This window comes from Antrostomus carolinensis, unplaced genomic scaffold, assembly GCF_000700745.2.
Source record: "Antrostomus carolinensis isolate BGI_N321 unplaced genomic scaffold, ASM70074v2 scaffold17410, whole genome shotgun sequence".
NCBI classification, from domain to species: Eukaryota; Metazoa; Chordata; class Aves; order Caprimulgiformes; family Caprimulgidae; genus Antrostomus; species Antrostomus carolinensis.
In genome coordinates, this window is record NW_010289351.1 from 18,037 (window position 1) to 30,334 (window position 12,298).

A 12,298-nucleotide genomic window follows, 5' to 3' on the forward strand; every position below is an offset into this window, starting at 1 on the left:
TGCCCTTCTCTGGACATGAGATTCTTCCTGGAGAAAAAGCCATGAGGATTTTCTGCTGATTGCCCCATACCAGTTAGGAGATGAATAGAGGGCAGGGAGGTGGGTTGACGTTTATCCTCCTAGGAGAGGGAGAACATGGCTAGCTTGTAACTCATTGCACTTTGATCTGAAAGGTGTCTTGGAGACTTTAATCATATGGGAAACTTAAACTTTGTTTTAACAGGGAATGAGTAGAAGAGGGTGTACTCAGTAGCTCACTGCTGGAGGACAGATTTCATGAGTAGTAGAAAGAGTTTGAGATATTGTCTGTTTAGGGAGGAAGCAGAGGTCCAAACAGGCCCTACAGGGTGACTCACCTCTCTGGTTAATACTATTTCTCCCATACATGTATTTGGAAGAAATATTATCGAATGGTATGGTTAACGTGGACCTGGCTTTAAGATACCCACAAACTCTTTGTGAATCTGAGGTAATATATCATCTCTTGGGACAAGGACATCATTAGTGATGTCTGCAGAAGAGAATTGCAGTTTGAGATGTGTGTTTGGTTGCACAGAAGTCTGTAGTTCTGTTTGTTTATCTACTCACCCTGCCCTTGACTTCTGCCTTTGTTTCCTTCACCTTGTCTTTACTGGGAAATAGGACTGGAAGGGATACTTTGGTGCTGCTGGACTCTGCTCATCCTGCTTGATGGTACTAGAGATGTTTCTTCTAAAGAGAAAACTGCAGTGCAGCTTTCACAGTTGTTTAAATTTAAATGATCTGAGTCTTTCTCATGCCTCTCCTCTCATCTGCAGGAAAGGCATTTGACATCACATACGTGCGGCTGAAGTTCCACACCAGTCGGCCGGAGAGCTTTGCGATCTACAAACGCACGAGGGAGGATGGCCCATGGGTACCCTACCAGTATTACAGTGGCTCCTGTGAGAGCACCTACCACAAAGTCAACCGTGGCTTTATTCGGACTGGGGAGGATGAGCAGCAGGCGCTCTGCACGGATGAGTTCAGTGACATCTCCCCTCTCACTGGGGGTAACGTGGCGTTCTCAACGCTGGAGGGGCGACCCAGCGCCTATAACTTTGACAACAGCCCCGTGCTACAGGTATGTGAGCGGGACAAAGTCAATCAGGTGGTCTGAGTGGAGTCTTTTCTGTTTAGTCGTTGTGGATGGTGGCTTTGTGCTGACTGTGGGCTGCACTACAGCCCTTATTCTACTGAGAGGCCCTTGCACAGGTAAGGTGGGATGGACAATCCAAAGAGGTGCTTTTGAAGGAAGAGTTGAACTCTTGACTCTCTCCTAAGTACGTTTATGGTACAAAAAGCAAAATTGGTGACGTGAAGGATTGAAGGATGGCTTGTCATTAGGCCTCATGGAAGTCTTTAGAGGATGGGTGTAAATCTCTGCCAGCTTAGAAAGCAGCTGTGGGTTTTTTGCTGTTTCAGATATAAGGGTGGAGAAAGGTAAAACCGAAGTCAGATGGGTATTTGAGGCATCTGCACGTATATTTTGAGCACAGAAATTTAAGAAATGTGACATTCTCTAAACAAATAAATGGTTATTGGAAACTCTTACCTGTTCTCTAGCACGTGTGTTGTGGTGGGGGAGCTTGATTTTATCCACAGTATTTGATTTCTCTTACGATTGGCTTGAGGAGAAGGTTCAGTTGGGGTTTTTTGTTGTTACCATTCACAGTGCTGGTTGGGTGGTGGTCAGGAGCATAGTGGGAGCACCAGTTTCTCCGATTTACTTGCTGCTTTCTGTATGCTGCTTGATGACTTGCATTGCAACAAGGAGCTAAAGCTCTGAGGTTTGCTCCATCAGGGCTTATCTTCTTTTTGGAGATGTGATTGCCACTTTTTCCCTTTCCTCTTAAGAGCAGCAGGAGCAGACTGAGATGTGAGCACCCAGCAGGCTTGGGGCTTGCCTGGCTCTGATCCCTGGTCAGTGGACAGGAGAGCAGAATCTGGTGGGACTCGCTTCAGCAAAAGAAAATAAAGGTTAATGGGAAAGGGAGAAGAACTCCTGAAATGGAAAAGAACCAGTTTGGCCACCTTGTTGGTGTAGCTGCCCCTTGCAGAGAGCAGGGTCTAATCGTTAAGGGGAAGGGAGAGATTTCAAGTTAGCCATACGGCGTATGATTTTCTGATCAACTCCTCTGTGTAAGGAATAGACCTGACCACTGGTTTCTTACAAGATGTACGGATGTCTGGCATTGCTTTTGGGCCGAAGTCAACATGTATTTTGTGCTCAGCATTTTTCCATGTGTTTATGCCAGTGTTTGTAATTCAGCAAATCTTCTTGTACTGGCTGAGCAGCAACACTGCTGCAGTGCAATTGTACGTACTGGGGTGTTCTTCCTGGTTTTATGGTGTTGGAAGAAAATGATGTTGTGAAAGCTGTAATAAAAACAAAGAGGTACTAACGACCATCCCGTCCGTGGCTGAAGGTGATGTGACATCTGGGGACAGGTTACATTTGCTGGCTGTTGCTGGAGGAGGGTAGTGTTGAAGATGCTGTGTAAATATTATGAAAAGCTCTTGTGTTGTAGGTCAGATCTGCCTGTCTGTTTTTCTTCCTCAGCCTCCCCCAGCCTCATTCATCTGTCTGTCTGTGTCTTTTCATCTGGAGGCATCAGTCTGCAGATGAGTGTACCCAAAAGCTTTTCCCATTCTTGCTGTATAACTTTGCAAGGAAATTGCAGTCAAATAGAGATGTATGATCAGCAAGCTCGCAGAATTACCTCTACCCCAGTCTTTGCTGGAGATGTGACCCACTGCTTCCCAGTGAGAGCAGTCAAGATGTGAAGAGACATTGGAAATGGAACACTGAGATAGGAGTGGGGTCTGGAAAACACATCCAAACCAAGAGGATGCCGTGTAAAGCCTTTTGGTTAGAGATGTGTGAGCTTCCGAGGTGCAGAGGGGAAAATGGTGAGGAAGGAACTTGCTGATTGATGAATGACTTTGTGAATAGAGCTGCTAATGCCACAGCACTGTTAGCTCTGAGGGGGATGTTTGGTGTTTGTTTAATCTGATGGGATTTCTCTCTGCTCTAGGAATGGGTGACGGCTACAGATATTAGAGTGACCCTCAATCGTCTGAACACATTTGGAGATGAAGTTTTCAATGACCCAAAAGTTCTCAAGTCTTATTACTATGCGATTTCTGATTTTGCTGTGGGTGGTAGGTGAGTAGACAATAAAGCTCTGTGCTTATTTAAAACTGTTGGTCAGGATTACTAGAGTGCTTTAAAGATTTCCATTATACTCACATGGTACCATTAAGCTCTGGTTTTTATTGACTGTCCTAAACCAAAAATGCAGTAGAATGTATCTTATGGAGCTTGCAAATACTGTGTATAACCCCTTGTGGCTATAATTTCAGGGCAGACTGAGACTGAATATTTTTTTTCCTTGATTAGACAAAATTATTAGGGAGGGTGGAGGGTAAAAGAGTGACAAAAAAAGAAAAACTAAATGAAAAAAAACCCAAATTTTTTTTCTACGCTGTGCTTTGTGTGGTTTCTAACATGTTATTGTTCTCTGCGTAAATCTGTAGCCTAGAGTAGCAGTCAGTAGAAAATCTCAATGTATCTGCTTCACATATGTTTTGGGAACTATCTCCTATGAAGATCAGAAGCATTGTACAATACCGTGGCTGTCCGTTCCTTTTGCCAAAGCGTGCTGCAGAATTGCTTAAACCTTAAGTTGTTGATGATAAAATGTTTCCATAAACAGAACTGAGACCAGTGCAGTGTGTTGGACTGTTTGCAGAGAGCAGTCCTGAGACTGGGATTTGATAGCACAAGGGATTTGCACCTCCAGGCTGTGGAGGTCCCTGGGCTTCTGTGTTAGTCACCTTGTACTATTGAATTTCTTACTGATACCAGCCCATGGCCAGCATGCATGGTCTGGGCTCTCAAGAGATGGAAGCTATGGAGGATATACTAACCTAAAGCCAGCAAAATCTTTCCTCCTTCTACTCAACTTACTCTGTTTTAGTGAGAGACTGTGAAGGACTCTTGAGTTTCTAAATGCCTGCCTTGAGCATGTTACACTTATTTATTTTGTAGAATGGTTTGGGTTGGAAGGGACCTTCAAAGATCATCCAGTCCACTCAACCCCTACGCTGGGCAGGGACACCTTCCACTAGACCAGGTTGCTCAAAGCCACATCCAACCTGGCCTTCAACACTTCCAGGGAGGAGCAGCCACAGCTTCTCTGGGCAACCTGGGCCAGTGTCTCACCGCTCTCTTTGTAAAATGTTCCTTCTTTATGTCCAATCTAATCCTGCCCTTTTTTCAGTTTAAAACCTTTGTCCCTTGTCCTGTCACTACAGGCCCTGGTAAAAAGCCTCTCTCCATCTTTCTAGTAAACCCCCTTTAGATATTGAAGGACTTCAATAAGCTCTCCCTGAATCTTTCTCTTCTCCAGGCTGAGCAGCAGTTGTGCTCTCAGTTTCCTTGTGACCATCTGCCTTCGAATTTGTCTTGTGTCAGATTTTCAGGTCTGGGCTTTGTTTTTGGGATTGCTCTGTGAGCGACCTGGATCCTTGAACTTTAAATACCTGTTCCTTATCTCTCGTTAACCAGATGCAAATGTAACGGGCATGCGAGCGAGTGTGTGAAGAACGAGCTTGGGAAGCTGGTCTGCAACTGCAAACACAACACCTTTGGGGTCGACTGTGAGAAATGTCTCCCTTTCTTCAATGACCGTCCGTGGAGGAGAGCCACAGCAGAGAGCGCCAATGAATGCTTGCGTATGTGCTGCCACGCTCCAGGGGAAAATCTCTCAGGGGTTGGGTCCCCTGCCTCTGTTGGCATCCTGAAGCTGGCCCTGCCTGGTTTTAAGTTGTCTCAGTTGCAGTTAGCCAAATGTTAGGCACAATCCTGGTGTATTTCAGCAGAGATTTTGTGGGACTGGTGGTCATTCCACTCCTATCCTGTAGGAACTTTCTGTTAGATCCTAGAAAGGGGCATCTCCTTTCTGGAGAGCAATGTGAGCAACCTTGAGGAAAGAGATGTGCTGTGAAAATGTACAGGCTTGTACTTTGAGACCCATAGGAAAAAATCTGTATATAGTATTGCTGGAGTATGATCGCCCTTTGGTGATTTAGCATCCACTGACTTCCTCTTGTATTTAGGTTTTTGGTTTTTACCGTTTCTTTTCTACCATTTCATCCAATTTCGAGGCTGTTGCAACAGTTTTGGACCACAAATGCGGATCTCTGTGACAGGACGCCAGTTTATTTTGCTTGGTTTTGCGTTGCAGACCACAGCTCCTGGTAGTTTACTTTATGGGGAAGCTTTTTTAGACAGAAAAGCTTTCTTCCTATCTGACCTCTGGGTGTGTTGATCGGTCCCAGCTGTCTGGTCAAGAGTTGTGGCTTCCTTTGACAGGCTGGTGAAACCCGGGTCTCCTGCTCCCTAGACAGATGGGATTTGTAATCTGTCTGCATCCAAGGGAGAAACTCTCCTTACAGCTGGGAGTCATGGCATTATCTTCTCAGGCTTGTTTGCATGACCAAGATCAGCGTTGCTGTGTGGGAGGGTGGCAGTTTGGCTGCGAACAGCAGCCCGACGTGGAAGGGAGTGGGGTAGAAAATGCTGATTTTCTTCTGGATGTGGGTGAAAATGGTCTTGAGGAGACTGTTTTGTCATTACAGCCTTGCTTCCCCCTCCCCACAAAAACATCCTTCCCCTTTTTTCTTCTTATTGATGCACAAATACCTCAGGGCGGGGGTCTGTGCGTGGGTCTTGGGATAAGTTAAAGTCTCCTACTCCAGCTTCCCTACAACTCAATACCAAGCTGTGTGTAGTGATTGTTGTGCCAGTCAGGTGGCTGTGTGTGCTGTTCACTGATGGTACCTTGTCTTTGCAGCTTGTGACTGCAACGGGAGGTCACAGGAGTGCTACTTTGACCCCGAGCTGTACCGCTCGACGGGCCACGGGGGCCACTGCAGGGGCTGCTCGGATAACACCGACGGTGCCCACTGTGAGAGGTGCAGGGACAGCTTCTATCGCCTGGGCAGCGAGGAGGGCTGTCTGCCCTGCAGCTGCAACCCTGTTGGTAAGTGGTGACAGCAAACATTTCTGCTCACAAACTCTCAGGCAGAAAACCAGGCTCATCTCTTGGTTATGCAGCTGGTTGCAAACTACTGGCTAAAAAGAGATTGGTTTTTGTTTTTCTCCCCCCCCCGTAGGAAATGTTTATTGAGTTGTATTTTGGTTTCAATTATCTTTGGATCTAATTGGGGTTGGGGTGGCAGAGGTTGATGTTTCACCTCTACAGGATGTACTCCTTCCAATGTGTTCTGAAATAGATTATTTTCTTTTTTTAATTTCCCCCCCCCAACCCCCCACTGCATATGTGTTACCCCAGACACTCCTGCTACTAAAGAGCTCATTTAAATTCTTAATAAACAAGATGATGTGAGTGGATATTTCTGGAAATTGTTCATACTGAAGAATTGTAGTGAACTTTAAGCTGCATCAGTTTCTCCTACTGAGTATCCAAGCACTATAAATACAAACCAGTGAAACCTTAAACACAAAAGGGGGTCAGGGTGAAGAAAAAAAACAAAGTAAACTCAAAATATGTAGTTAAACTCCTTTAAAACAAAACAAAACCAAATGGAAAAAATTCTGGCAGGAGAACAAATCTTTTGTTGTCAAGGGAAGTGCTTGACCTGTATGGAGTGATCCCATAACTACAGCAGCCCACAGCAAATAAGGGGGAAGGAGACAAAAGGGTAACAGATAGTAAGATATTATGTGAGGTTCCAAAATAGAGTAGCTGGAATAAGTAATTGCTTGCAGCATGCCCTAAAAGCAGCCAGTGAGAGGTCTGCCAGGGTACGTCTCCTGTCTAATTTGGTCAGAGAGTTGTACAGTTGTGAAATTTTTGACCAAGAAAGGCCTCTTTCTTCCTCCATCTGCTCTTCCAGGTCCTCGTGTCGGACCTTATTGTGAGAGGGGTGAGGGTTAGTGGCAGCTGAGACGATCGAGAAGAGGCAGGGAGATGACTTCTCACGTCTTTAAGGACAAATTTCAAAGAGCTTTATAACTCAGCCATCAGCTTGTGTCCCCATGGCATGCTGGCACCCTGCATTGGTTTAGATTGGATTGGTTTAGATTGCTATTTTTTGTCTGAATACTTTAGTATTTTCCTAAATAATCATAAATGGGATTGCAAAGGGGATTTGAACTTTGGCTGTATATGGTAAAGGTTTTGTGAGTTCTTCTGTCCTGTCCAGCCTAATCATCTTGTAACTCTTCACTTTGCTAATCTTCTGGTGTGGATTGAAGTGGAAAGAAGCAACTATTTCTGTATATTGGAATACTTTTCTCCTGGTAGTTAACTCTTACAATGCTGACAACTTCTAGGCTGCTGCCTGCATCAGTGCTTGAGCAAGGGCATTTTGTCCACTGCAGATTGAAGAAACCTGCTGCTGCTTTTTGTGCAAGTCTGCTTGAACAGAGCAGTACTGGCAAAGATGTTCTTCCAAAAATGAGAATTTTGCTGAGGAGTTTGTTAGGGTTAATAGTGGCACACGCAGCCTCGCTCCCAAGGAAGGCGGTCTAGTCTTTAAATCCAACTTGGGAATCAAGGGAGGAAGTTGGAGCGTGAAAGGGAGAGGTCAGGATATCCCCTGGCAAACAGAAGACAGTGATTAGGGGGAACGCAAGGGATTCATGGAATAAAATCTTGGAAATGGGGCATTGCAAGGTAAAACAGGCATGGGATTAGAGAGGCATACAAAGGTAACATGGAGGATGAAAGAGGAATAAGGATGAAAATGCAATTTGAAGCTAAAATTATGTTTATATATAAAAAGGTTGGTACGTAGCAATACTTAGGAGCTGAATATAGTTTGGAAGACTAGTTGATGATTCATCTCTAGAGCTGCTAGGGGGAAAAATCCCTGTGAACTAGAGGCAGCCTTTAGGTAAGCTGTCACTCATCATCTTCAAGCTGTGCTTCTCAGTTCCTTTTCCCATATTTCTTGCCCATTTTGTAAAACTGAAAAAAATTGCAGACTAACAGAGCCGGGCTCCTGTCCCTGCTGTCCCCACAGGCTCCCTCAGCACGCAGTGCGACAGCTACGGCCAGTGCAGCTGCAAACCCGGCGTGATGGGTGAGAAGTGTGACCGGTGCCAGCCAGGTTTCCACTCCCTCTCCGAAGCTGGGTGCAGGTAAGGGGGACTGCTGCTCTCTAAAAGAAAAACTTCTGTTGTGTTTGTGCCCTTTTAAACCTTTCCTTGAGTGGCTCTTAGTGAGTTGTCTTCTCTCCTGGCTCTTTCAGGCCCTGTTCTTGCAACCTGGCTGGCAGCACAGGGGAATGCAATGTCGAGACAGGACGGTGCACGTGCAAGGACAATGTTGAAGGCTTCCACTGCGAGAGGTGAGTTTCTTTTCCTGTGGCTTTGTTTCAAGAATGAGAAACATTCGAATGATGGCCTGAGGTAAGCATGAGGGAAATTAATTCTCTTTCCTTCGCATCTTCAGGTGCAAACCTGGATTTTTCCATCTGGATTTCTCCAATCCGAGGGGCTGTACCCCCTGCTTCTGTTATGGACACTCTTCAGTCTGCACCAACGCCGTCGGCTACAGTATCTACTTCATCACCTCCACCTTCCAGTTTGGTAAAACTGAGCTTCCCTTTGTATCTCATGTTGGGCTGTAGACTCAGAAGCAGTTAAAAAAACCCTGCTCCTTCCTCCCTGTGCAAGATCACAAACCTTGGGCAGGCACGTCTAGGATCCCTCTGGGAAATGCTGGGTTACTGCTGAAGTTACTGGGAACTTCCCAGGCAGCAGCTCATTTGTTCAGCTAGGGAGGAATGAATTCAGAGCTCTGGCCTCGGGCACCCAGCACTAATGTACACTGTGCAGGTGCAAGCAGGAATTGGAAATTCAAACCTTTTATAGCTTGAGAGGTGCGGGCAAGGGGGTATTTTCTTAATTTTAGAACCAAATCAGGAGTTTCCGATTGAGAGGATTATAATCACTTTAGATTTGGGGTTTTAAATGGCTCTGAATAACACACAGTTGTGTTTCTGATGCGTCTGTAAGCTCAGGAGAAATCTTTTTTTCATACAGTCTCTATCCTGCGTGTGCATATTTTCATCCTGCGTAGTATGAAAAGAACATCTTTTAAATTAAAATGCCACTGGAGAACAGTTTGTACAAAGGCTGAAACTCACATCAAGGCTTAGGGGACTGCAGGTTTTCCCATCTCTGCTTCAGCTCTTTAGGAAAGAAGATTTTGAATGAGTAGCTGTTGTAGAGTTTGTAGTTTAGAGTCAATACTTGAGTTAGGGGCTTAAACTGGGAAGGTGATGCTTGCTGTGTACGTCCTCCTGCACAGCTACTGTCTGAAGTCTTAGTGCCAGTGTACAGAATATAGTTGTATACGAGCAGTGTGCAGTATGACACAAGAAGTGAGTGCCAAGCTGTGTCTTCAAAGAGTGTTAATTGTTGCACATTTGATTTTTCAGGAGAGGACGAGTGGCGTGCTGAGCAGCGCGATGGCTCAGAAGTTTCACTCCAGTGGAGTGCGGAGACTCAGGATATCTCTGTTATCTCGAACACCTACTTCCCCATGTATTTTGTTGCACCACGTAGGTCATTTGAGAAGCGATGCTTTCTGTGCTGCTTGTGCCCTTTCTGTTCTGTCCTCTAACTGAGAGGTTTTCTTCCCTTTTCAGGCAAGTTCTTGGGCAACCAGGTTTTGAGTTACGGACAAAACCTGACCTTCTCCTTCCGCGTGGACAGGCGAGACACACGCCTCTCTGCAGAGGACCTGGTGCTGGAAGGGGCTGGGATGAGAGTCTCAGTGCCACTCATTGCCCAGGGCAACCCTTACCCCAGCGAGAACGCACTGACCTACACCTTCAGGTGAGAGGACTCTCCAGGTGTGGTGGGAGCAGCTGAGACCTTAGCCTGTGGTATCCCTGGCCTCTGAGCTCTTGAGAAAACAAACTGCATTAGTTTTAGCCTGTGAGAGCGTTCTTATCAGGTTAATTTGAAGCTCGCTGTCGAGCAGCGTTGCGTAAGTGTGTGTGAGTTATGTTGCAATAGCATACCACTGTTGGAAAGGGTGCTTTAAAAGGGCACAGCTGTTAGCATCTGAAAGCTTTGCTGATGATGCATGGCTCTTCTCCGCAGGCTCCACGAAGCTACAGATTACCCATGGAGGCCTGCTCTTTCAGCATTTGACTTCCAGAAGCTTCTCCACAACTTGACTTCCATCAAGATCCGTGGGACGTACAGTGAGAGGAGTAAGTTGCTGAGCGGAACGTCACAGAAGAGAGGGGCAGGCTCATTCATCTAGTGCTTGGGTTGCTTTATTGTAGGGCCTGGTCATAAATAGCTGTGGCAGCTTATTTGGCCAAGCCCGTGCTATTGCTTTTCACCTGGTCTTCCTGTGTAACAGCTTCTCCTGTATTTCCTGGAGAGGAGTTGGGGAGAAAGGTACTGCCTTTGAGACTGAAAGCTGAGCACACATCACCTGCTGACTATTGGGATCTAAACGTGGGTGTTTTGCTGTGTTGCACAGCGGGTGTCTTCCGGATGGATAGAAACACATAGTACGGAGTCCTGAAGGACATGGTAGCAGAGATGTAGGGAGTTTACAACATTTGGCCTCAGCTTCTGCTGCACTGGGAGTGGTTACATCCCCCCTCTTTCCTGGTCTTGCCTTGGCATGACAAATGGAAAGGGTGAGGTCTTGAAAGCACTGCCTGTGATGAGTGAAAAATCCCCATGATGAGGGTTTATAAAATTGGGCATGAATTAGGAGCAAAAATATCTGGGTCCTTGGGTATTGTTGTGTGAAGAAGAATTTTTGCAGAAATATGCAGAGGGTGAGTTTGTATTTAGGGAAGGTGGGAAAGCTGCAGATGTTTTCACTAGAGGTTGCTCGTAAAGAGGGATGTAGGGTTGTGACATGGAGGGGAGGAAAGGTGTGGAGCAAGCCATGCCCTGAGCGCTGTAGCTGCTGCTAGTATGTGGGAGCTGAGGCTCTGCTTGGTGCTCTGGAGCTGCTGTGGTGGTACAAACCAACTGCTGTAAGTTAAAAACCAGCTATGTTGTGTCCCAGCTCAGTTCTGCTCCAGGGAAGGAGCTGGGTGGAGAGGGGGGAGTTTTCAAATGCCAGACAAAGGAATGGCCTGAGAGGGATAGCTGAAGAGTTTGGCCTGAGGCATGGTTTGCAGATGCTGTGTTGGAGACAGTGTATTGAAGAGATGGTCTGTCCTCCCTAGAAAGACAGGAATTGGTTTTGGTATTTGATTTAGAAATGGAACCCATATGCATGCAAAATGTAACTTATTTTAACTGGCTGTACTTGCTCACGTGCTGTTCTCAGCATCCTCCTCTGTATTGTTATTCTCAACTTTCTTTGCTATATTGCATCTGTTCTCACCTGTCTAAACTTTCCTGGATTATTTTGGTTCTTGATTCATCTTAACCAACTGTGAGCATCCACCTGTCTGTCTCTGGTACCATTCAGATGGGTGTTTGGTGAAGCTTTGTGGTTACGAAGCATTTCCCCTCTTGGTGTTTTCTAGGTGCTGGCCACCTGGATGATGTTACCATCACAAGCGCTCGCCCTGGACCTGGCGTGCCCGTGGCCTGGGTGGAGAGTTGCTCCTGTCCAGTGGGATATGAGGGGCAATTTTGTGAGCGCTGCTCTTCTGGGTACCGGCGAGAAACACCGAGCCTTGGACCCTACAGCCCCTGTGTGCCTTGTGCTTGTAACGGGCACAGCGAGACCTGCGAGCCCGAGACGGGTAAGAGGGACTGACAAAACAGGGAGCAGCAAGGGGGTGGTTCTTTCTGGTTTGGACAATGAAGCAAAACCTGTGTCCCTCTCTATTGCAGGTGTGTGCAATTGCAGGGATAACACGGCAGGGTCTCACTGCGAGAAGTGCAGTGATGGGTATTACGGAGATGCCACAGCAGGCACAGCCTCAGACTGCCAGCCCTGCCCGTGCCCAGGCAGCTCAAGCTGTGCCATCGTGCCCCGCACTAAGGAGGTTGTGTGCACCAGCTGCCAGGCTGGCACTACAGGTGAGCTCCTACACTATTAGTCTTTTTTTTTTTCTACACCCCACATGCCTGTGAAAATGTGTCTCCTGACAGTTCGGGGGCTCTGACCTGCAGTGAGCAGCACTGAAAGCTGTTGTGTCTTCTGGTTCAAATGCTTCTCCCTTCCTCAGCCTTATTTTATGTTCTGTGCAAGGCCCATCTCTTGAGAACAAAAAGGAAACAAAAGCTTAATCTCTGCAAAGTCTC

General features: G+C 46.4%; 1 protein-coding gene across 1 annotated transcript; it reads left to right on the forward strand.

The window, feature by feature from the left end:
- Positions 1–797: 797 nt before the first annotated feature.
- On the forward strand, positions 798–12,073 carry LOC104526644 (laminin subunit gamma-1; the record flags this gene model as incomplete). Its single annotated transcript, XM_010170173.1, has 12 exons — positions 798–1,102; positions 3,057–3,187; positions 4,592–4,758; positions 5,880–6,068; positions 8,077–8,194; positions 8,305–8,403; positions 8,508–8,644; positions 9,499–9,621; positions 9,709–9,898; positions 10,169–10,281; positions 11,572–11,793; positions 11,885–12,073. Coding segments are annotated over 12 exons (1,983 nt in total), but the record flags the coding sequence as incomplete, so codon positions are not given.
- Positions 12,074–12,298: the final 225 nt, after the last annotated feature.